Genomic DNA, 25,124 nt, shown 5'->3' with positions numbered 1-25,124 from the left:
TATTTCAAATGAGTCTCGAGAATCTATATTACTCGGAAACATATCTATCGCTCGCAATCATTATTATGACTAAATTTGCGACAATTTGTCATGATTCTCTTGAAAAAAAAAAACCGTGAAATTTTTAAGATATTAGCAAGATATATACAATAGAGCGTACTTATCCCATTAGAATTTCGTATTAGCATTAAGTACGAAACACATGATTAGCACGATTCTTATAATACTCGAAATTTATGCATTTGCATTTATTAACTAATTGAGGATCTTGAATTATGAAAGTCACTATCATTCTCTATTAGTTTCAATTCTAATAAACGCTATCGGTAACCGTGTATACAATTCCTGACTGCTACGCTTCCGCTATATATATATGTATATATATATATATATATATATATATATATGTTTTTTTTTATTAAAGTATTTAAAATTCTCTGTGTGTAAACCTGTATGCATGACTATGTCAGAAATACTTTTAATCGATAAATTAAGATCGTTAGGCGAGATATATGAATTATTTGTCGTCGATCTATAATTCGATCGCTCGTAAATACGAACAATAGAAAATCGAACGATCGTAAGATCTATATCACTATCCGGGCACTTTCTTTATCTTTTATATATACTTTTATACACACACACACACACACGCACACACACGCGCGCGCGTGCATATATATATATATATGTGTGTGTGTGTGTGTGTGTGTGTGTGTACGTATGTATATAAATATTGGATTGGTAGTAACTATATTTTTAACTTCTGACGCGCGGCAAGTACTATATGTGCGTAATGAGAGCCGCAGCTATCGCAAAACAGATAGATAGATAGATCGTTGTTAGAGATTTTTATCTAAAAAAATAACTGCGAATGTGCTATATATTAGATCGAAAATCGCTTCTCAATCATTATTTCATATTGATCTAAAGAAGCGCGTGTATTGTAAGGTTTTTACATACCTTCGACATACCTAGAATCTATTTTAATCTGTTATCATTGTATGTGTATTTACATCTTTAGAGCAGTCGCAAAATGCGGTTAAATCGTATTTGGATTGATTAAATATAACACTACGGTAAAATAGATACTTCAATCGCGCATCAGAGGAACGCGTATCTGGAAATACTGATCTATGTCGTTTTGCATGTTACATAGCTATTTTCGCGCTTACAAAATCATGGTATTATATCCTCCAGATATCCTCTGCGACGCAATTTCCCTGATTTTGTTTTCGTGAGTGGACGTGCTTATTGCAATATCTAAATACATAAATTGCTTTCTCTTTCAAATCCCTCAGAAATATTATGATTACTCTACTAACTTATTTAGCCGCTGCAATTACAATATCGTTCTTATTATAGAAAAAACGTAACACGTTTTGAAAATTGCAATACCTCAAATGGGTTATTACCGATGAAATATATACAAATGAGCAGAACTTTGATTAATCAAATACACTACATACAGAAAAATGACAGGCTTGAAAACGCAAGAATATACTATTGTACGAAAATAATATTGAAATATCGAAAATTATTGTTGAGATTTTCACAATTAATGTGTAGTAAAGCCAAGATCATAAAAATTTCAAAATAATGGACACTCAAAATTCCCGACAGCAGAATCTTTTTCTAAACAATGTGTTAAATTTGCAAATAGAAACATCCTTAGTAGTACCATCCTCACTTATACAAGATAATATTCCAATATTATTTCGCACTATTTCGTTTAAGCAACAGGATTGTTGAAGAAAATTTTTCGTTCGTGAAACTTGATATTCATCGAGATATTCAAGTGACGGAAATTTGGCATTAAGTTTTATACAATTCTCAACTATTATGAAACGCGTGAAATTTTCCGTTGGATATGCGCTGTCACATTCTTTTATAAAATAAAGACTAATGTAACTAGTACATCGAGGTCCATTCATTGCTTTCATAGCAATATGTCTTTTTGGATATCAAATCGCAACAAAAATAAGAGACATGCCACAATGTCGCGAAAGCGAGCGAAATTGTGTGATTTTATTCTTGGTGCGATCGTTGATGCTCATGTCTTTGATTAATTAGTCGTTTAATGTATGGCGCGAATAACGGATAAGAAAAGAAGAACACGTGTCCGAAGTAATACAGATTTGCGTAGATTTCATTATACCGTGGATACGAGAGAAGTATGAAAGACACGAGGCAATATCCCATGAAAACAAAAGTGTAAAGCTTCAAAAAGATCCAAGCGAGCAAGCGCGCTTCCCATCGAGTTTTCAACAGCGTTTGCACTTTCTCGCTGTTCTGTAATGCTGATCCGATCTGAAAGAGAAAAAGAAAACGGAAAATAAATCGAGAAAGCCAAATAATCGATTAATTTTCAATGAATCACAATCGATACTTACGTCTCGCTCAAAGTACATGATAACAAATTCCATGAAGAAACAATGATAGTATCCAGAATGAAAACCGTGCCAGAGGGCGAGGAAGAGCAATGTCATTAATTGGCTGCGAATCTTTGAGCCCAGAAATTTCAGTCTCTTGTAAATATACTCTGCGCACCAATGATTGGTGTTTATATTAAATGAGAGAATATAGTGATTAAATTGTGTGGAAGTTTCAAACGTTCGCAGTTTAACGTTCGCGCAACCGTCCCACTTAACGCGACCCTCGGAGTCTTTTCCATTGTAGGTCAGACCGAAAGTAATGCACACCTGCAATCAGAAATAATGACATGCACATATGTATTACAGATAAAGATAATCAACAAAAAAAATGCAAATGCAAGTTACATACTCCTTCTGTGATTAACCAGACGCTGACATATTTGTAAAGATTGATCCGACCCCACAGACCGATGAGCAAACATTTTTTTATTAAATTTAATTTCTGGAATGATGGGTCGAAGAGATATTGATCAGAAACGTAGAGCGTTCCAATCTGAAATATCGCCACGTATATAAATCCGACGAAGGCTCGTGAAAGTCCAGCCGATATGCAATCTGGCAATTTAACGGTACCGGTTATCGGATCCTAAAATACAAATCACGCTATTTATTGAGATATTTACATTTCTTGCGATATTCTCATTAGTTTACGATTATTAAAATCTCATCATTAGTTTATGATTTAAAAGATTCTATATGCGACAAAAATATTTGTTTACGTACGCGTTCGCTAAATCGACTACTAACGAAGTCCAGGTATCTTCGCATACTGAATTGCGGCCCGATGAGAAAAGCGCCTGGAAAATAAGTATACGCCGCAATTTCTAACAACGACGGTTGTTCCTTCAAGGCTACTCGTTTCTGGCTATCAGACAGCTTCGTCTACAATAATCGTTCCATTGATTGCATTATGCCGCGGAATAACACGTGAAATAACAGAATTGTCGAAAAAAATAGCATTCGTACGTCATGTTTTTTACCATCCCATAAATTAAATGCAAGACCTATTAACCTAAGGGTTAGCACGCATTGCGGCATTGTCCATTTTATGTCATAGTCTTGGGTACTGGTAGTGTAATAGCCTGTTAAAAAAAAATCTCATTTAAATATTTTTTGTAATATTTGAAATATCCGGTCAAAAAAAGAAATAAACAATTATGAAGCCAAATTCGCATAAATCAAGAGTATTCAGTATTTCGATAAATGATCCTGTAACAAATTTTCAAAAAAAAATTACAAATTCTCAATATAAGCACTTTACAACAGTCAAAGTAATGTCATAATACAAAATTCCTGTGATAAAAAGATGATAAAGTGAATAGCTATCGTTTAACCGAATATTTTATTGTCAAAGAAAACCTTGAGTATACTTTTTTTATGTTGATAAGACACCGTATAGATAAATAGCTCAAGACTTAAGTAAAATATAGCGTGACTATCTATAAGTATACGAAGGTACATTTGTAAATCGGTTTTTTTTTATTTCGTAATATATCGTTTTTGACGTTGGCATCGATGTTGCTAAAGTTAACATTGTTGTACCGTAAAGTAGATACGACATGTTGAAGAGGAACGTCACAATGACTAATAATCCGGTACTTCCGAGGATCTTTAAAAGCATATACGTCACACATACCGCCGTTGAGGAATGAAGTATGTTATAATCTGCGAAAAGAGAATATGCATCAAAATTATTCTTTGTATAAGAGAAAACGAGCAAACGCGCGCACGCGCATGCCTTTTTATTTTTCGCAAATTGAGATATCGTTCAACTGAATTACCGTAATTCCAGTAACCAATTGCGAGACCGCACGCTATGAAAAATATGTGCTGACGAGTGGGATCTTTGCCGTAGAGCGTATATCTATGAAGGAGGGCAACGGGAAATCCTGAAATCACATGAAAAATTGTATAGTCACAATCTTTTTTTTATTCTCATATGATTATAAAATTATAATTGCTTTCATAATTTTCTACGTATTTTTTCTACATTTCTTGTTTATGTATATCTAATAATGTTAAATAAGGTTAAATGAAAATTAAAAGTAAAGTCATATAAAAAGAGTTTTACACATATATACATATAAAATGTGTTTTATTATATTATAAAGAAAAATAAAATTATAATGTAAAAAATGGCATCATTCATTCAAAAAATTTAATTTCAGAGAGATTAAATCAGGTCATTCTCGAAGAAATAAATAACATGAGCGTGGAAACTCACATGTTTTCTCTACTAATTATTAGTCATGCATCATAAGATAACTAGATTTCAAAATTTTTATCAGATAAAATATCGAGAGAGAAAAAAGCGAGAGATAATTTTCATGTAACTACATAAAAATAATATCTCTGTATTAAAATAAATCTAATGTGTTATTTAAACACTAATTTATTTAGAAACAAAGCACGTAGCGTTTTTATATTGTTTGAATAAAATTCTCCTAAAGAAGAACATACAAAGAATTTATCAAATTATCAGTTGGTGAGATTTTGCACCTGTTTGTTGACAGTTAAATATTGCAAGTTATATTCGAGACTTTACGTAAGTAAACGTATGCGTCTCGCATGTACGCGTGTTTTTTGTTGTCACATCTCCATACATTTTTTGATAGCATCTTACGAGTGAATATAATTGATGTACATTTTAATTATTCTTATTCAGAAAAATACTCATTAAGAAAAAATTCAACTGATCATCACTGATTACGAATGAATAAATTATTAATTAAACGGAATAAATTATTAAAAATACGAGTTTTTTTACGCGCGCATATAGTGTATATAAAATGTTCGGCACGAGACGCGTGTTTCCTGGCATCATCGTCCAAGGTTCGAGTCCGCGCAAATGTCACGCAGTTATATACATATGCGTATATCAAAATGAAAAACATATATAAATTTATTAACGATTAAATATGAGTAACCTACATGGTAGCAATTATATCGCATTATAGATTACCATTAGTTATGTATGCGCGACGTATGTGTAACGTCGTGCAGAGGGTGATTCCCCTCCCTTCGAAGGGAATCACTAAGAAGCGAGGGACGGGGGGAGAAACACGCCGGTTGCGATCGAGTCACACGTTATGAATGAACACGGATCGATTTTACCCGAGGGCATAGAATTTCCGAAAGGGAAGGAAGAAAGGAAAGGAAGGATAAAAAGAAATAACAGAGATACGCTTTTTCGAGAAGGAAAAAGATAATTATTTATCATAGACGTTATATTTACCCAATAAAATAGAGGCGAGGAGCCGCAGCGCAGCCTCCGGGGCGCCCAATAACGTCGACAATCTCGCCAGCGCACCCGGGTTATACACCACATTGTCCATGACTGACCGACGACGCGCTCGTACGCGAATTTATTAACGTTAACGAAGCTCCTTCTAAACTTACAGCATGGCCACGTCGCGCAGCGCGATTCCCTCCTGTACCTTTAATCGACGCGACGAGCACTAAATCGCCACCGTCGCGATTGTACTCGCTCGGAGTCGGAGAACGCCCGTGGTTAACCTTCGCCACCGTCGTCGCCACCATCACCATCACCACCGATCGTCACCACCACCGTTGTCATTGCCGCAGCGGTCCACGCGTCGCAGCTGTTTCGGCGTCGCTGCGCGCGACGCGATGTGATGGTGTGACAGCGTGTTCGGGATTAAAATGACGGACGACGCGATGCTCCGAGATGATATATCTCGTCTTAATCCTCCTCCTCCTCCTCGTCTTCGTCCTATTTTATCGAAGGCAGGTTCGAAATTGTTTTTCTCTATCTCTGTCTTTCGTAGCTGTCACGCCGAGCCAAATAGAGCAACCAAGACTGATGAATGATCAGAGACGAAAAAGGTCAGGGTAGATCAGTAGAGAACCGTCAGGGGTAAACGCGACGACTGGCGTCGCGACGATCGCCAGTGAGACTTTTATTTCAAATTGATGGAATGAGCGGGAAACGAGAGGGCGGTTAAAACGCGCGCGAAATCACCGGACAAGATCATGGCGATGTTTTATTCTACTCGCTCGCTTCATGTTAAATACGTGTCATCGTGTATATCATTAACAATGATGAACTGCGCTGTCATCGCGATGGAAAAATTTCAACGGAAATAATTAGTCTGTTTTATTCCTGAATTCGTAATTTCCCTCTCTCTCTCTCTCTCTCTCTCTCTCTATATATATATATATATATATATATATATATATATATATATATATATACATATATCGCGGGAAGAAAGAGGGGGAGACTCTCGCTTTCTCAGGAAACTCAAGCGCGGTGAAACGCGCACGAATATATCTAATCACTTTCACTCACTCTTGTTCCCTTATATTGTTAAGTGAAACTCTATGATAAATCGTCGCGATAGGAGAGAAATACGTCGGAACGATCGCATTCCTAAGTCCTGAATGCCAGCGACTGTTGTCACGCGAAGATAGACAAAGATGAATTTTTACAAGCGGGAAATGAAAGGGGGAAACAAGCGGATATACACGGAGAACATTTCTTTGCTTCGTTTATAATCGTAAATTTGTTTTTTATTTCGCGAAATAAATTTAGGTAACATCATATAGCGTCGTACAGCATCGGCGGGTACGCGCGCGCCACGCACACCCGCCATATATGTATATATGTATATATACATATATATATACATATTCCTCGCAAACGCGTGCATCTATCACAGAATAAATATGGTCGGAAGACCCGCGAGACGATGGAATAACGCGAGATTGCCATTTACATAGTATAATAACTCATCTTATACACGCACGATACACACGCATACACACACTCGCGCACACGCACTCGACTTCGCGAACGCGTCTCCCATTCCTGCGAAATTGTCGATTTGGTTCTCATTTCTTTTTTCCTCTCCCCCCTGTGCACCCGACTTTCCTTCCATTGCGAATTTACTCTCTATATTTACTTTCACGCGCGTAGGAAGAGATTTAAGAAGAATGAAATTTATTCGAAAAACGAAACTTTCGCAATTTTTACAAAGTCTCACTCGCGATTCAAAACACTTCGTTAAATCCTATTTCCCAGAAACATAACATCAGATCGAAACAAAGATTGCGCATCGAGAAATATTAAGAAAGCACTGAAATTATACATACACACACGCGTAATTATACCAAGAGTACGATATTGCATATACAAATAGATTACGCTCTTGTATTACGATTCTTAACGATTGCTCCACGTGGAAAGTTCACATAATATTAAATGACGATACATTTACATTTACAAAATGTTAAGGCTGCATCTGTAATAAATTTTTCTCTTCTCTCTCTCTCTCTCCCTCTCTCTCTTATCGATGACAATTGGAATATTTTTTCTGACTGATACTAACTTTGTGCACCTTTTTTATGCAAAGTCGTCAAATTTAACATCTTAAAGCTTTGTAAAAGCTTTGTACACCATAAAGTTCACAACCATGTAATTATTTATCGAACCATTAAGTTAAATATGCGAGTGAACATTGAAAAGAGAGAGATCGGCTCAGGAACTTGAAACGAGATTTCAAAAACGATGATAATAATTCTTTGTACGATATACGTGCAGAACTTCTCTCTATCTCTCTCTCTCTCTCTCTCTCTCTCTCTCTGTCTCTTTCTTTTGTATGCTTTATTAAATGTGTTTAGTCATTTCGCCACGATTAAAAATATTCAAACATGTATACATACATGTGTACAAAGAATATATCGCCAATATTGCGCACATGTACATACATATATAATTACTTTAAATAATTACATACAACACATGTTGACGAGGCATATACTTTTTTGTCTTACAAACATTTCACGGAACGTCGTGTGTGTATGTGCGTGATAGCGTATGCGCGCCACACAAATTCACATATAAATATATATGAAGATATATATTTTTCAAATAGGAATCTCTCTCTCTTTCTCTCTCTTTATATATATCCTCTTGTCTCATATTGCGCGCGTTATATTCTTCATTCGCGGATAATATATACTCTATTTTTTTCCGAGGGAGAGAGACAAAAGGGTCGGGAGGGGGGGACGTGTCCCTCTTTCATTTAATATATATCAACTTTATATGGACTCTTTTAATAATTTTTCTTATCTTAAATAGGCTTTTCTTATAATCTTTTTTATATAGATTCATCAAATATATTTCTAAACAGGTAAACATGTTTGATTCTTACAGACTATGGTACGCAAATCATGCGCGGTAAATACTTTCCTCTTACATGTGGTCTTTTGATCAGTGTGAACGTCTGTAAGCGTCATTTAAGAAGCGGAAATTTACTTTCGCCTCGTGATTGTGTCGTGATTTTCATTGTAGCTCTGTGTGATTTTATAGATACTTTAACTCTATCTCTCTCTTGTTCTCTCTAAGCTATAAAAACATAATATTCCAAAGTCTTCACCGTATAATCTTTCAATTAAATTTTACAAGCAAAAATATGAAATCTGAATAATGATTGTATCAGCGCGAATCTATTTTATTCCTCTGTATTCTTTTTGATTTTTCTCACGTTGCAAATAATATTTGATTGTACTCAAAAAGCTTATATACGCACAAGAGAAAATAGTCTTAAATACAATTTCATTCTTTTCGTAAAAGATTAAAAAATGATCAGCATCGTTGATTGCTTTTTTTCCCTTCAAGAAATATAACACATGTCAAGAATCTTAGGCAAGATAAGGCAAATTGTACAAGAGATGAAATAATATAATACCTTTTTAAGTCATCAATTATAATTATCATACACATTAATGAGCATTTAATTAAATATTTATATATATATCCCTTAATTTTTCAACATTCAATATATTAGTCATTAGTCCGTTAACAAGAGAAAATACAAATATAATGTGTATAATATGTATATGTGTATTATGTATATATACACATATAGTATATATCCTCATTTATAAACCGTTTATCTGTTCAACATTCTTTTAAAAATATAATGAGTTTTTTAGCTTATACGCGTTCTTCCTCTATACGTTAGCTATCTAATCACAATTATCTAATCACGATAATTATTATTTAATATTCGCGCATTATATATAACCACGGAGATTTCTTTCTTGGAACTTTATTAGGACTAGATATAAGAATCATATTTTTCGCGCCTATCAATAATAATGATATCGGAAATTCAATAATCATCGCGATTGGTACGTTAAAATTCTGTCTCTCTAATAAAGTACGACGCAAAAGTTAATCAATTATTTTTACTCGCGAACATTTCAAGCTCATTGTGTGCACGCAACTATGTAAAAATTATGATTTTTATTAAATTTGCGTACGATGAACATTCAGAGGACTATATATTTTATTAAATGGCAGAAAGAACGATCATCTATTGCCAATTTTCGGATTTCTCGCTTGTAAGCCGAATCCTGTATTGCATTGATTTCGTATTGCGAATATGCGTTTGAAATGATCTCCCCAAATCACGACATCGCAAAGACAGGAATAGTGGAGAAAACAATTCGATATAATCAAATATTTCCAATTAATTAATATAAATGGTTAAGTCTTGCTTTTTTTCATAAATTTGTGTCCCGTGTATTCTCAAATCTCGAGCTACTGAAGCTGTTTTATTAAGCGCATTATAAAATATCTCCGTAATGTAATATATCTCCCGTAATTCTCTTTGGAACTATTTGTAAATTGTTTGCGCAGTTTTATCTTTCATATAATGTATCATAAGTCTCTTTTATCTTCCATATAATGTATCATAAATCTCACGTTGAAACGGTATATTCATTCACAGATAAAGTCTTGTTTCGATGTGGAGTGGTCTTTTGATTTTTCTTCGTGCTTGGTATAAAATCTCGCGTTTCGGAACTTTCAAAATTGTGTATACAATTTCAATTTTTTTCGTGCATATTGTTACACATGCATACTTGTCGTCTTACTTTGTATCCGTGACTGAATATTACCGACTGAATATATCCTATCGATTCAGATTATTCCTGCGCATATTTGTACGCGCTAACTTAATCGCGCTATATACTTTCATTCGAAAATTTGGCAGACTTACAATTAAACTAAAGGTTTTTTTACCGTGCTCGTCTGTTAAATTTAGACTGCGGATTCCGTGTTGACATTGATGGATGTCGTGGTCGCGTCGATGAATTGCAGCGTTGTCGTCATCGTCGTATTATTGACGCAGTATGGCATTATTTTGCCATGAAAACAGCTGTCGGAAGAATTGCTGTTGATAATAAGCAGCAAGAGACCCGAGATGGCGACCAGGATACCGGCAGTCATCAGACCAAGCGCCGGCAGCTTTTTGGATGAGAGAATGGGCCCTTCCTCGAGCTTAAGGTAGCAAAGACCAGGTAGAATGTAGGCGAGTGGCACCGCGGCAAAAATACCGTTCAGTTCAAGGACGACACCTAGGCAATCCGTCAACATAGAAATCAAATATGCCGCGGATACTATCGTCAAGGTAATTATCAGGTACTTGCGATCCGAATTGGGCACATATGCCTCGTGTCCCTCCAATTCATCCGTGCCCTTGATCGCCGTCATAAGCACCTGAGAAGTGATGCAAGATGTAGTAGTAATCATATTTATTTGCATATTTTTAGTTATCATGCATAATATGTGACATGTATGCGCAAAAGAAAGCGTGAGAAAGAGAGAAGAAGAGTTTACCTCACGTGTAACGAAGCACTCGATCGGAAAAGTTAGTAGTATGGTGCCGCTGAACATGACCCTGGCAAAGTTCATCAGGTCGTCATCCCAGCAATAGTTTTCCATGAGATCGCCCTGGACATACGACGTGAAGGTGGCGTAGCCGACGATCCCAAAGGTCGCGGCGATCAGAAAAGACGTAAAGAGGGACCAGTGTGTCACCACGTCCCATTTTTGTTGGGTCGCTCGTTCGATTGAACCGTAAATTAGGAAGGTATTGTGGTGACACATGAAGGCAAATGCCATTATACCGATAGATGGAACGACTCCCGGGAAATTGGCAAATCTCCAGCTGTCATTTTGACTTGGACTGCAAATCAATCACGCCTATATGGTTACATAGCGATTTTACAACGAGAATGCGATCATGCTTTTCCATTTTCGGTAAGTGAAACTCTTGCTTACACCAAAGCGGACATGCTGCCCATCCGGATGAAAATGGCGAGAAGGATGAATCCGACGCAGACTAGAGAGAGGAAGGAGATTTTCGCTAATCGCGCGACATTCCTGTACAGACAAAGTGGAATGGTGATGCCAAGGGTTGCCAGGAGAATGACAACTTGTCGATGATCGAAAATACTCAGCTCGTCCATCCCCACTATCCTTATCAGAACTTTCGTGACTGTATCGCCGACGACGACATTGTAAGAGACCATTGCTGCAACATTAAAATGTAAAAATGTTTTTTTTACACATCGATAAGAAGAGAAAAAGTGCATTTGGTAGAATGTTGCTGCATACCTATGAACGGATAGAAAAATTGCAATACTGTGAGAATGTAGAATCCAGCGCGGCCAAAACTCGCTCGCATCAGACCCTGATAACTCATCTCGCCACAGATGTGTCCGCTTCGCACCATGAGGATCAACGAGTAATCGGTCAACGCTGCTACCAAAATTAACAGAGCAAGGCCGAGACCGAAGCCAGCCTGATGCAGAGCATATGGTATTCCTAAAAAGATTCGCATTGATCTCCAGAAGTATTACAACAGTAAATCATCTTTTCAGGTAAAAGTATCTTTATGTTTCTTTTTCTACTTTTATTTTTTCGAAATTATAAATTTCAGACGCTATACATTGTGTAGACTCATTTCTCATTTACCGATCACGCCGCTGCCGATGATGGAATTGATGAAGTTGAAGCTCGCGAGTGGTAGGCTGCTAAATTTGCCGGATTCCTCCTCCTCCTCCTCCTACGCAAACACGTGCCGACATTACCATAGCGTCCTTTATGGTAACTAGCGCGAGAATATCACCAATATATATATATATATATATATATATATATATATATATATACATATATATATATATATATATATATATATGGCGTAACATTAATTAGGTAAAACATATCATATATTCACGCGCGCTCGTGAATATTCCGCGAGAAGTACCGTATATTTCGTGACTGATGAATATTAATGGTACGAGCGTGAAAAGCCATTTCGAAGTGTCGCTATATATGTAAAGTGTCGCAGGTTGTAAATTAGCACTCTTTCTCTATCTCTCTTTCTCTTTCTCTCATTCTATTTCTTGTAGGCACGAGTTAAATAATTCCGGTAGCCAGTGGAATAATTTGGAGCGATACCGTAGCGCAAAGGGGCGACACGATAAAAAACGAATACGATAGCGCACATGCCAATTAAGTTGTGCTTTTTTGTAATAGGCCAACTGACAAATGTCGAAAGTGCATCGCCCCCGCCGGTCGATCATCGGAATGTCAATAATAAGCGTCGATTAATGGAAATTTCTGTGGTACATTAATCTTTATTGTATCGTACATCGCATGAGTCATTATACGATTGAACGGACAGAGCTTCGAAAATTATAGAACGGATGGTAGGCTAAACGCTAGACTTAATTAATCGTTTCTTGGGAAATGGAAAAATAGATGTAAAATATGTAAGCTCTTACCCCAACTAATCGTCTCATGTCATCGTAAGATTCTTCTGATGCGAGACTGCCGCCCTGCCAAAGAGAATTTTTGAAACAAGTCAGCTGACAATTGTATGGCAGTATTATAAATGTGAAATATATATCTGATTTTTTTTCTCTCAACAATTTAACGTACGCATCACTTATTTTTAATTTCGCTTGTTCAGTTTGTTGGTATACGATATGTGCATCCATACGAATATCTTTATTGACAGTTTCATAGATCCCGATACGATAACTTTATTTACAAGAGAACGTATATTACGAGAAAGAATGTCAAAGAAACTTGCAGAAAAAATTATGGTTGAAATGAGCATGTTGAACGAAATGTCATTGCGGAAATTTTTCACGGTAAATTGAATCGTCAAGATGATCTATGATGTCTATTTCTCTCTTTTCTCCATCTCATCGCGCCGACAAAAATTTCAATTAAAATGCTAATCTCTCGAAAATATCAAATCCATGGTAAGAAGATCCATAATTGTGTATTTTTTATTCAGCTTGCGTGATTATACCATGGTATGAGAATCGGGCAAATTGTGAAACAATAAAGATATATTATCTCTGCGCTTAATCGCGATTTAAGAGAGCGCACTGAAATCAACAAAATAGAGAAAGCAGCATAACCGGCTAAAGCAACTTTCTCGTATTTTTTATTGTTAAAAAGATATAGGTCTGTTTGATGTAGATTTTCGTTAAGTAAATACGTGACAGAATTGCACGACAGGAGCTAATCTATCCAAGAATATCTGAAATATCTATCAAACGTATGCATATCAAAATTCGGAAGAGACAACGTTAGAAAGAATATAACACTGAAATTCATTTCTTTCTATAGCGGGTTTAATGATCCGCCGCTTTGCATGCATCACAAGATGTTAGATAATTTCACGGAAGTGGAAAGAAACCGGGAACGCGCCGGATGATCGATGCGGCAGACCATATCCGGACAAAGCGAGATAGATATTTCTTAATTATTTTACTCACGTCCTCGAAATTCTTCCTCGCGTCCAGGATATAGCTCTTCTCGTTGACATTATCGGACGTGGCGTGGGCCATCCTGAATGATCTTTACGAAATTCTCCGCGCGGAAAAAGTGATTTAACTAACGGGAGAAATGATAGCGCGAAAAAAACGTGCGAGAAACTTAAAGGGAGGGAACGAGGCTCGCGGGCAGGTCCGTGGACGTCTAAAGAGTTCCGGTCTATCTTGCCTACCCCTTCTTCAGTTTCCCACTTTACGTCTTTCCCCTCGACATGTATCTCTCTTTCTCTCTCGCTGCTTCCCTTGTTCTCTCCCTCCGTTCATCGAGCATCCACGCACGCGCGCGCACATATTTTTCCGTTTCGCCAATTCCACCTGCTGTTTTTTTTTCTCCCTTCTCTTCTATTATTTTCATCGAATCATGTTTCATAATCTTATTTTCTCTCTCTGTTTTCCTTTTCCTGGGGAACAAAGAAATTTACCGATCTCCTTGTCTAGCCAACGTACGCCCACATATCCGCACCCTCTATTCATACCCTTCGTCCCTTCTTTCCACCCCTCTTCTCATTCACTATCTCATCCCACCATGGCAACCTACCCCCTCTATTCCTGTTTCCCCGGTTGATCGGCCGCGTCCTATTTCCTTTCCATTTCTCGTTCCATCGAGATCAGAGTGCAGATGACTAGGACGAGTTTATTGATTCCCTTGATGGCGTACATCCTTATTTGCCGTTACTCCATTCTGCGTGTTTGCTCGCTGCGTTGACTGTGAGATGCATAAATCGTCCACGTGTTTTGATATCAGATTGATACGCATAAACATATAATATATAAGCTTGTACACACGCTAATAAAATTACCTCGCGATAATCTGATCATAAAGAAGCAAGTTTGATACTCGCATTATTAAGATAGGGCTGATTTCTAATATAGTTTAATGCTCTAACAGTTTCAAACCTACAATCAAATCGAGGAATGAAAATATCGAATGACCCGTATTAATATGACTTTGTTATATTAGCACATTAATCTCTAAGAACATATGTAAATTTACTATCTTACTAACGTATGTAAATTTATTAACGGAAATCTTTTTATCTTTTCTTATGAAAGGAAGAATGCTCTATAGATACCATACAAAAGATCTTAAAAGCGTAAAACAAAAACTAAATCTTGCAACCTTCCAGAATTATATTTACATATGTATATATACATGCATTTTCCTTTACATATAGCTCAGGTTTCACAATTTCACAGATTCTTGAAAGAGAACTCGTCGAAAAACTCTCAGAATGTAATTATTTTGTCATACGTCTACATCTCCTTTTTTAATTGTGAAATAATGAGGAATCCCGAGAGATTTTCTATTTAAAATAGAAACGGAAAACAAAAAAATTAGCCCGAGATATTTTTTGATTACTCAATTTTTGATGTGTGAGAATTTTCTATCAATATCCTTTTCAATAAGTAATAAAATAGTCTGCTCATACAATCGCTATTGATATCGTTGTGCATCTATTTTCTAACTTTTCAGTGCTTTTCACTCATTTTCTAACTTTTTTTTAGCGCTCCATTCTATTTTTTTTGATTCATATTTTGCAATAGTTGTCCTTTATCTTGCATCTCAGACGACCATTTATTCGGCTCGATTAAAACAGAAACGCTTCTGCACATTCAATGAATTCATTGTGATTTAAATAGTATTTTTATCTTTACGATTCGTTAGACCAGTAATTGTTGCAAAAATATCAATTTCGCATTTAGATGAAACGTAAAGCAACTATTAAAAAGAAAAAAAAACAAACAAACAATCGCACGATAAGAAAAACGAATTTTAATTCATTTCTTGCAATATGATTGGCTAAAAGTAACAAGTATTCTATAGAAAGTCGTATACAGATTATATCTCTGATACACGATCAATTCAATCATATATATATATACATATATGTACTGCGAACATCGTACGGAGAAATAAAATTCAAATATAATTTAAATAGTTGCGCACTCATGTTCATTGATCATTGTTCGATATTTGCAATATCCTTTTTTTGTGTATTCAATATAATATATCAAGTCAAAAAAATATATAAAATAATTTCGATCAGTATAAGCAATACATAGTTTAAATAATAAAGATTATACAACACATTCTTTATACATCAAATATAAACAAAAAGTTCGACAAATTATGAGTCATCGTCGAAGCGACTAGATTGCGTTATTATTATTAAGGATGCCTCCGAGGTTTTCGAAATCGAAAATAATCTCCCATTACATTTTTTTAAATATTATTACCAGATATCACACAGGAAAGATCTATGCTGCCGTATTAATCAATTTCGCATCGCGAACGAGGAGAACGCGCATTGGCAAGAAGATAGAAAAAAAGATGGGATTGTGAAATTCTGCAATAAAAGTCTAATGAAAGACATACCTGTATATTAAATCTGTATCTGAACTGCGTCTTCTGTATCACATAACATCGGAAATCAAATACAGTTTTTTCATGCATCGTATCCAGATATTCCAGTGATAAAATAGTCTTTCGCTAGATAACCATACAAATTCGCATAGTCACGACTTTATCGGTAGTAAACGGCGCGATTTAGTCGTATAAAATTGAATTGGAATTTCAACGTGTATGATTCCATCCGCATCGCCGATCGATCGCGCAACGTGACGTGTAAATACATTCTTGTCGAGACCCTCGAATATGTGTAAAATCTCAAGAAAGCCTCGATGAGTCTGGACGCGGTACTACCACCCAACCGTTGTTTCCGGAAACGGCGGGTCCTATCGTCGGCGTTGCAGTAGCGGTGGCGGCAGCAGCAGCAGCATTCGTCAACGCTCCCTTGATTCTCTGATCCTTCATGATCTGTAATTGCCGCTGTAGATTGCGACATAACTTCAGCAGCGACTCCTGAAAGTTATCGCGTTAATCGCTTAATAATTCTCGAAATTGAAAACTCGAGATGATTCTTCAAAAAAGACAATGTTATCGATGAGAATCTCGTCTGAGAGTTCTAAACTAGTGCCGCAAGCTCGTGCATGAATAAAATATAGATTAAAAAGAAAAACCTTTTCATCTTCAAGTTTTCGCAACTCCTGCTGTTGCCTGAGACTGTCAATGCTTAGGTTCTTTAACATCTCGTTTTTATGCTGGCTCAACAAAGCTATCTCTGTTTGCACCTTGAGATATTCCTGTGCTATTTGTTTGTGCTCCTCGAAGATCTCTCGCGAACGTTTGCAAGTATCGTCAGGCGTGAGAGGCCTCAGGTCGGCGTCCAAGAGGCGGCAGACATTGCCCAAATCTTCGCTCGTAGTGCTGCTACCTGCGACACCACATTGCGTAGAATTTATTACAGATGTCGACAGTCACGAAATTATTCTCGGATTATTATTGGAATCTTAAATGTTGGAAGCTTAGGCTTAAATGTCTTATCTCTCTAATATTATACATAAATTACATTTTTTATCGCGTTCATGAAATCTCTAAAATCGTGGCATTCGATCAAATTCTATCGCGAGCTTATCTTACCTATTCTTACTAATTTTAAACAGAGAAATGCATGGTTTCCTTGAAATTCTAAATACGAGCAATTGAGCAAACGACTTCGCATGGAGAATCTAATAAATATATACTAACGCAATAGGACCCAGCAGCGCTTCAGAGTGTCGGTGCCGACAATTTCCGAGTAGTCGTCGCACATGTCGATCTTCCTAGATAACTGCCGCTCTCGTGCGAGCTGCAGTTACACCGACGACGTTTTAACGTCCACGATTATTCTCCGATCCTGTCAGCATATCTCTTTCGTTTCTCGCGAATCACGGAGATTTCTAGAGTCGGATTTCTAGAGAGATAAGATAAGAGAGGATCCTCGGAGATGACGAGTCTATGATAGCGATACCAGGAATCTTGCCGTGACGACTGAGTGTTGAATTCTTGGTATCACGACAATATCGCTCTCTATAATGGCTAATTTCAATGGAATGATCCGGGAATGGCCGTGTCAAGCGGGATCAATTCCCGGTCGAATCGATCGGATGTGTCCTCGATAAAATCGAGCTCGTATTGCGCGCTTGGCGAGCCGCGCGATCGACAGGACGTGCTCGTCCGTAGGGAGTCGGCTCTCTACTAAACAAACGCACGTCTATATTGGGGATGCTGACTCAGCCACACCTGCTTCTAAATACTCCCCCACCCTGACTCCTCGACGAGGAACACCACGAAGCTCGTATACGCGAAGCCAAGAACAAAACGCGCTCCACAGCTTGATTCATCCTCGAGAGAATCTCATGTCTGGTTCTTTTTTCTTCTTATTCCTTTCGTCTTGTCGTCTTCCTCCTCTCTTTGCATATCATTTTTTCCTCCTTTCATCCTCTTTCTCCCCTCCTAACGTTCTTCCGCTATTTCCACAATCGCCTCTGCTGCTCCTCGCTCGTCCTCTTCATCGTCGTCGCCGTCGCAACGTGCCAATCAAAAGCAAGTCACACGTCCTACCGATTAGTCGTCAGTTAAATTTAGTGCACGCGGCACTCGCTATTGCGGCTACACGGGCCCTTTGCCAGGATAGACCGGCAAACTCCGTCGATCGACGAACCCTCGATGAATATAGCATGTCGAGTTCGTTTCTTTCTTACCGCCCTTTCGATTGACCGCTATTAATTTATCTACACGGTTCCATGCACTACATATATCATCTGACATTAAAAGATACCTTTCACTCTTAATATATAACAATATACATACATATACGTAAACATATATATAAACGTCTACAAGCTTTGTATGCAGAGAGAAATCTTTCAGATTGCAATTTACATTGTGTAGTTACACACACACACACACACACACACACACACACATACACAAAAATATATTAAATTATAAATTATCAAAAAAAAAAGAAAAAAAAAGGAAAATATTTTTTGTGTGGTAAACAATCGCTATCTCGGTATTTACCAATGAACCAATGAACCATGAACGGATAATTATCTCGCACGCGCGCGCATAATAATTACAATGAATCGCATACACGTAATGCGTATAAACGCATTATGCGCGTTAGTCAACGCAATCGAGAGAGACGAAGATGCCCGAAGTCGAAGAAGGCGCCCGGTGACTCAGCCGCGGTGCTTAGTATTCTAGGCCGAAAATAATCTACTTCGTGTACCACAAAGCGCTACTCTGTAAGCTCAAAACGCGTGCCCGCGTGTCAGCTCGCGTCAAGGCATTGTATGCCATTAAAACCCCGCGTGATTCCGCGTATTAGTCACATACTGATATTAGGGCTTCTTTAAACTTTTTTTAAAGACTTCTTAATGTGTGTTCTTTCTCAACGCTTTCGTAAATTGTATTCAAAAAAATCATCAAATTTTTCTTCCTTATCCTGTATCGTATTGCGAATTAGTTACATATGTTGTATTTGCGAATGTAAACATTGACGTTAAGTATACAATATTAATGTTATATCGTTACATCATTACGTATAATGCTAGTTTTCTTGATATTTTGATTTATTCCGTCATATAAAGATGACTCGCAGCGTAACTTCAACACGACAGTTATAAATCATACATCGATCGCCGCATAAAGCCTAGATAATTCTTGCTAATGCCTCTAATGCTTTTGGCAATGTGCCTTCTCAACGCGACAGAGACAGGTCTCGCATAGACAGCCAGTTTGGTGCCGCAGCCCCTCTGCAATCTTTTTTCGGCACCTATTCTGAGAAGGGCTCGAATAAGTATTCGCAAGTACAAGTCTCGCGAAACTCTTCCTAATTCTAAAATCTCTCTAATTCATGATAAAATCGAAATCGGATCTTATAAAATATCATATTTGTACGCATTATACAATGTCAATTAGTTAAGATAAAAAATGTACTTTACGTCATTTAAAATCTAAAAGTTGTACCAAAAATATTATACATAATAATTAGAATTAAAAAAGAACATTTCAATATTCTATCAATATTCTATACTTTTAAATATCGCGTTGATTGATAAATCGACATTATGTGAAAATGGTATTTATGTGCTCATAATGGATTACTGCCAAATCAAATTCACAATGCACTTACTTTGGATATTTTTCTTCGTTTTTTGCACCACTTTATCTAATCCGGCCATATTATTTGGAATTTCCCAAGAGGTATCAGAGGAGCTCGGTAAATCCCAAGCATGCTGCAACATAGAAAAATGCAATAGTGTATAAAAAATATTTTCGATAGAAATATTTATGTATTATCTTTAACACACACACGCACGCACGCGCGCACACACACACACACATACACATACACACACGCCGCACGCACGCACGCACGCACGCACATGTTGTGTGTGTGCACGCGCGCGCGCGTGTGCATGTGTGTGTTAAAGATAATACATAAATATTTCACATATATATTTCAATACATAGATTTAAAAATATAAATAAAAAAAGATGATTATATAAAAAAAAATTTACAAGAAATGTACAAATTAAGCTTATACAAAAGTGATTAAAGTTTATCGATGAAATTACCAACCGGGTCACATTCCACATGTAATGGAGCAAAATGATAATTTTTGCGTTGCAGCGCAGCAAACGTGTCGTCGTATGCCGTTGGTATTGCTGCACTTTGCGAGATCGATGATTTGGCATGTTCTAAATTATTATCCACGTTCCCAGGAAAATGATTATTCGATATCGGACACTCGTCAGATACTTGTTGAAATCCTAAATTATTTGGACGTGGCGAGAAATTCGTCGGTGTGTCGCTGAACGGCGTTGCGAGAGATAATGCAAAAGGCAATGATCTCTCTATATTGAAGGATTTATTAGCTTTTTCTAAAGACTTTGGAATTGTACAAATAGTACCGTTCGCAACAGAACCGTTCATTCCAGAATCTAACGTACTGGCTATATCTAGTGTATCTTCCCTTGATGCTTCATTCTCATCTACATTATCAGCTTTGCAACCTATACAGCAAAATATATATATCTATACAATAATATTATTTGAGCAAATAACATTATTGTATAGATGTTTATAATAATATATACATATAATGCATTAAAAAAAATCATAAATTAATTATGTATTATATACATACTTAAGGAATATTCAATAGGTTCTAAATGTGGACTGAAAAATTCTGATAGTTTGGTCATTATCTTTACTACTTCATCCATGGAAGGTCTTTCTTCAGGTATTTTCTGCCAACATCTTGAAAAATATAGCAAAGTTATATATAAACAAGGTAGAAATAAATATCTCATACATTATAATATAGTTATGCATATTTTTTATAATTATATATTTTTTAACAAATAATCTACAAGCATTAAACATTTGTCTGTTCTGTATAGAAATATCAACATTTTGATCTAATAATAGATTTTATAAGATAAATATCATAGCTATGCTGTTTCTTCAGTACAAATTCTCACCTGGTCATAAGATCCTCGATTGGTTTCGGACATCCTTCTATTAAAGGAGGCCTTTGTCCTACATGAACAGCCCACATTATCCTAAAGGCTGAAACGCCTAAGGGGGCAAGATCATCAAAAGGCTTTTGACGTGCTAAAACCTCCCACAAAATGATACCCCAACTAAATACATCACACTTCTCCGTATACCTAGATCCTTCAAATACTTCTGGTGCCATCCATGCAGCTGAGCCTTTATTATTAGTCATGTATGTGTGTAAATCGCAGGCTGTACCAAAGTCACAGATCTTAAGCATCTGTCCACCCATAACTAATAACAGATTAGGTGGCTTTAGATCTCTGTAAAATAAAATTTCTCTATAGTTTTTTAAAAGATATATTGTCAAAAATGCCAAAAATTAATTTTTGTTACCTGTGTATCAATGGTTTTGGTTTCATATTATGAAGATATGCGACGCCGAGCGCACATTGAAGAGTCCAACTCATAGCATGACTAATAGTATAATGCGGTTGAGGATTACAATGCAGTACTGTAAGTATAAATAATAATTTTAATACGATTAATTTGTGTTAATTGAAGAGAATAATCAATAAATGTTTAGATTAAATATTACCATTATACAATGATCCACCTTCTGCATACTCCATAACCAAGCATACTGGATTCTTGGTACAGGCACCATACAGTTTAACAATATTGGGATGGGCGACTCTGGATAGTTGGCGAACTTCTACGGTAAAGGCTTTTCTTTCTCCTTCCGTATTTATGTGTTTCACAGCAACATCCTGCCCTCTCCACCTTCCTTTCCAGACGACTCCAAAGGAACCTTTGCCGACTACCTACAATCAAATGCAATTTGAGAGCAAATCTCAATTAATGCATTTAACAAAATCGCCAGTTACAAGCATGTGTCATTTAGCAGTATTCTTCTAAGTGTATATTCTCTCATACAAAAATATAGTCACTCTCTCGTTTGAGGTTATCTAACTAATATATCGATTGCATTGTGAAAATGATGAAATTATAAAACAAGTTTCAATCGCGACAATTAACGATCGACGTGTTATCGAACGTATTAAGAAAGAACGTATTTTCTGAGATATATCACTCTAATTAAGAGAAATACCGATACGTCGGAAGAACTACCTGCTCAGTTTTGATTTCATTATACTCGATTTCCTCAACGAACTGCTGCTGATGGCCGATTATCTCTTTGCTCGCCATCGCACACAGTGCACATCACATGATTTTCAGGGCACATTTAACCAACGAGTTGCGAGTCCGAGATTGTGTTTACTGAAATTATGCTTCAAACAACCTCGCAAATCGCCATTTTCCAATATCAAGCCGAAGGGCACTGCTATTCCTCTTCTTCTTCGATTTGATTGGTTCCGATCGGGACGAGCAAAGCGCCTCGCGCGTAAAATTGTCGAAGATTCTAGCTTTGTGTAATTGATGAGCGCGGTAGATGATAGATGGCGCTTGCACCGCGATTTAGAATTTGGCGCGATTGAGATATAATCATGTTTCGCGCCAAATTCACGTATAACAAACTTAATTGAGTGTTATGTTAGATCAGTGATTAATCTCGATAAAATTATCTCAATTATATTTGGATTGATTATGATAAATAAGTTTTAGTTATATAAAATGTGTAATTTTTGTTCCACGCCGTTTTTGACAAGCAGGATTCCATATATGCGAAATGTCACTCAAAATTATTAAGTCAACAAAATCATTGCAGTATATTCAACATTATAAATAAGGTATTTTTTGCATATTTATTTATAAATAAATATCGAAAGGCTTAAATCAAATTAAAAAATGTAAATGTTTTAAAGCTGATATAAAACTTTAATGCTACTGTTATTGTAACACTCATAAAAGAATTTTAAATACCAAAATATTGGAAAATAATCTTTATTTTAACAATATAATTATGAGCCTTAACAACATAATTATGTGTTCTAAGAACAATCAAAAAGAGAGAAAGTAAAACCTAGCTGATAATATCTTTTAATTATAAGAAATGTAACGTGAGAATTATTGTAATAAGTACTGAATATTAATTTATTTCACTGATTGTTATTGTAAAAGCTATATAATTATTCAAAATATGTTAAATTTCTGTATCTAATTTTTTATATTAATTATTTAATATTTAATATTTATACATTGATTCTGCATAATTAATTCAGCTAATTAAATCTTTAAATTTTATAATTGCTTATTAATTAAGTCTTTGAAAATAATTGAATAACATTTCACTATGACTATCTAATTTATATTTAAAAAAGCGTTTCTTTTTGCACAATGCGTATTTTGACAACAATATATTCGATTGAAGGAACATAATGTGAAAATATTATATGGAGCAAGAATATATTTATACGTTCCAAGTTCATCAAATTTAAATTTTGATATCAGACTCTTGTTTTATTCACTAATTTGTGTAATTATAATTGTATCAGATGCAAAGAAACATATCTTGTAAAGGGAAAGAATTTCTCACATGTACTATTGTTCAATTAATTCAGGATACATGAATTAATCGGAGACAAGCCGAATGAGCAGACAATATTTTTTAAATGTATTTTTAATATTGATTGTTCATTAATTGTACGTTGTACAATTGATTGTAAAAATAATATTTATTTAATATTTATTAATTATTTATTTTACATAAAATATTTGTTTGAAATAGCAAATATTAATATATACATTTTTTTAATGACTGAAAGAAGACTTAATCCATTATTTTATAAATACATTTTATAAATAAATATATTGTTCAAAAATTTTTAAAAACATTTTCAAAAATCCTATCTGCTCATTGTGGATGTCGGTGGAGATGATTACGTCGTAAACGATGGGAAAAAAACGCGGCGCGCGTTCGCGGAACATCCGCGTTTAATGCATAATTCCCGGTGCGCGAACACGTTTTGTTATATGCGACGCGCGAGTGTTCGCAATATGCGAATATGTGGCAATGTGCTCTGTAATGTCATCGTCCGAAGGAAAGGAGCAAGGAAACGGCGACTTTCGGCCGCCAAAGAATAGAACTTAATTGGCGCGCGCGCGCGCGCTCGCTCATGTAATTGTGAGCTGATATGCGATGTATCGGGCTAGAACACGTTGCCTGGCCTTTACGATGACCCATGCTTTCACCCGGTAGCGTCTCCGTCTCTCGTCTCACATCTTGGATTCGTCCCCGCTGGTCACCTACTTTTAGCGTGCTAGTCGTGACGTAATATGTATACGAAAGAACGTTCACGAATACAAAGGCCATAAAGTGCCGTCGTGTGTATGAACCACCTACGATTCTCCCGCGATCGTTTGACGTCGATCTTGCAAAATCCTCTTCTTTTTACTCTGAAAAAAAGATTCCAGTCTATATATAAATTTCGTCTCCCCACATATTTACAATATAATATTAGAATTTATCTCGAATCACAACGCGCGAGTTTATTATTTAAGGCGTTGCATTAATTATAAATTAATTCCAACAAGAGTATTGTTGCTGTAACAAAATATTTATTTAAATGGAGCAGTGGCAAAAGTGTACCACATTATAAGCGAAAGAGAAGAAGAAATATATATATAACAGGTTACACTAAAGTTACTTTATATATGGTTTATT

General features: G+C 36.1%; 3 protein-coding genes across 5 annotated transcripts; all 3 read right to left on the bottom strand.

Annotated features, from left to right (window-relative positions):
- Positions 1–865: 865 nt before the first annotated feature.
- On the bottom strand, positions 866–6,213 carry LOC126849193 (lysophospholipid acyltransferase 5). Its single transcript, XM_050590818.1, has 8 exons — positions 5,671–6,213; positions 4,217–4,324; positions 3,978–4,100; positions 3,402–3,517; positions 3,159–3,317; positions 2,785–3,021; positions 2,394–2,702; positions 866–2,310 (listed from the first exon to the last, which is right to left on the bottom strand). The coding sequence occupies exons 1-8, from the start codon at positions 5,768–5,770 to the stop codon at positions 2,029–2,031; spliced, it is 1,434 nt and encodes a 477-aa protein (XP_050446775.1). The 5' UTR covers positions 5,771–6,213; the 3' UTR covers positions 866–2,028.
- On the bottom strand, positions 6,110–15,121 carry LOC126849188 (putative sodium-coupled neutral amino acid transporter 11). Of its 3 annotated transcripts, XR_007687377.1 has the most exons (9): positions 14,049–15,121; positions 13,041–13,094; positions 12,226–12,316; positions 11,866–12,075; positions 11,530–11,782; positions 11,086–11,434; positions 10,896–10,965; positions 6,748–10,823; positions 6,110–6,255 (listed from the first exon to the last, which is right to left on the bottom strand). XR_007687377.1 is itself a non-coding variant. In XM_050590811.1 (7 exons), the coding sequence occupies exons 1-7, from the start codon at positions 14,118–14,120 to the stop codon at positions 10,507–10,509; spliced, it is 1,488 nt and encodes a 495-aa protein (XP_050446768.1). In that variant the 5' UTR covers positions 14,121–15,121; the 3' UTR covers positions 6,675–10,506. The 3 variants fall into 3 exon arrangements, 1 of the variants encoding a protein (XP_050446768.1); XR_007687376.1 differs by having other exon boundaries at positions 6,748–10,965; positions 12,226–12,313; XM_050590811.1 differs by lacking the exon at positions 6,110–6,255 and having other exon boundaries at positions 6,675–10,965.
- A 97-nt stretch (positions 15,122–15,218) lies between these two features.
- Positions 15,219–22,849, bottom strand: LOC126849173 (mitogen-activated protein kinase kinase kinase 7-like). Its single transcript, XM_050590785.1, has 9 exons — positions 22,631–22,849; positions 22,098–22,323; positions 21,896–22,013; positions 21,484–21,822; positions 21,147–21,259; positions 20,579–21,012; positions 20,129–20,231; positions 17,127–17,380; positions 15,219–16,968 (listed from the first exon to the last, which is right to left on the bottom strand). Exons 1-9 carry the CDS (start codon positions 22,706–22,708, stop codon positions 16,774–16,776), a joined length of 1,860 nt encoding a protein of 619 aa, XP_050446742.1. The 5' UTR covers positions 22,709–22,849; the 3' UTR covers positions 15,219–16,773.
- Positions 22,850–25,124: the final 2,275 nt, after the last annotated feature.

Source organism: Cataglyphis hispanica, chromosome 4 (genome assembly GCF_021464435.1).
Source record: "Cataglyphis hispanica isolate Lineage 1 chromosome 4, ULB_Chis1_1.0, whole genome shotgun sequence".
NCBI classification, from domain to species: Eukaryota; Metazoa; Arthropoda; class Insecta; order Hymenoptera; family Formicidae; genus Cataglyphis; species Cataglyphis hispanica.
The sequence above is the reverse complement of the archived record's forward strand: the minus strand, read 5'-3'. Positions and strand labels throughout refer to the sequence as shown.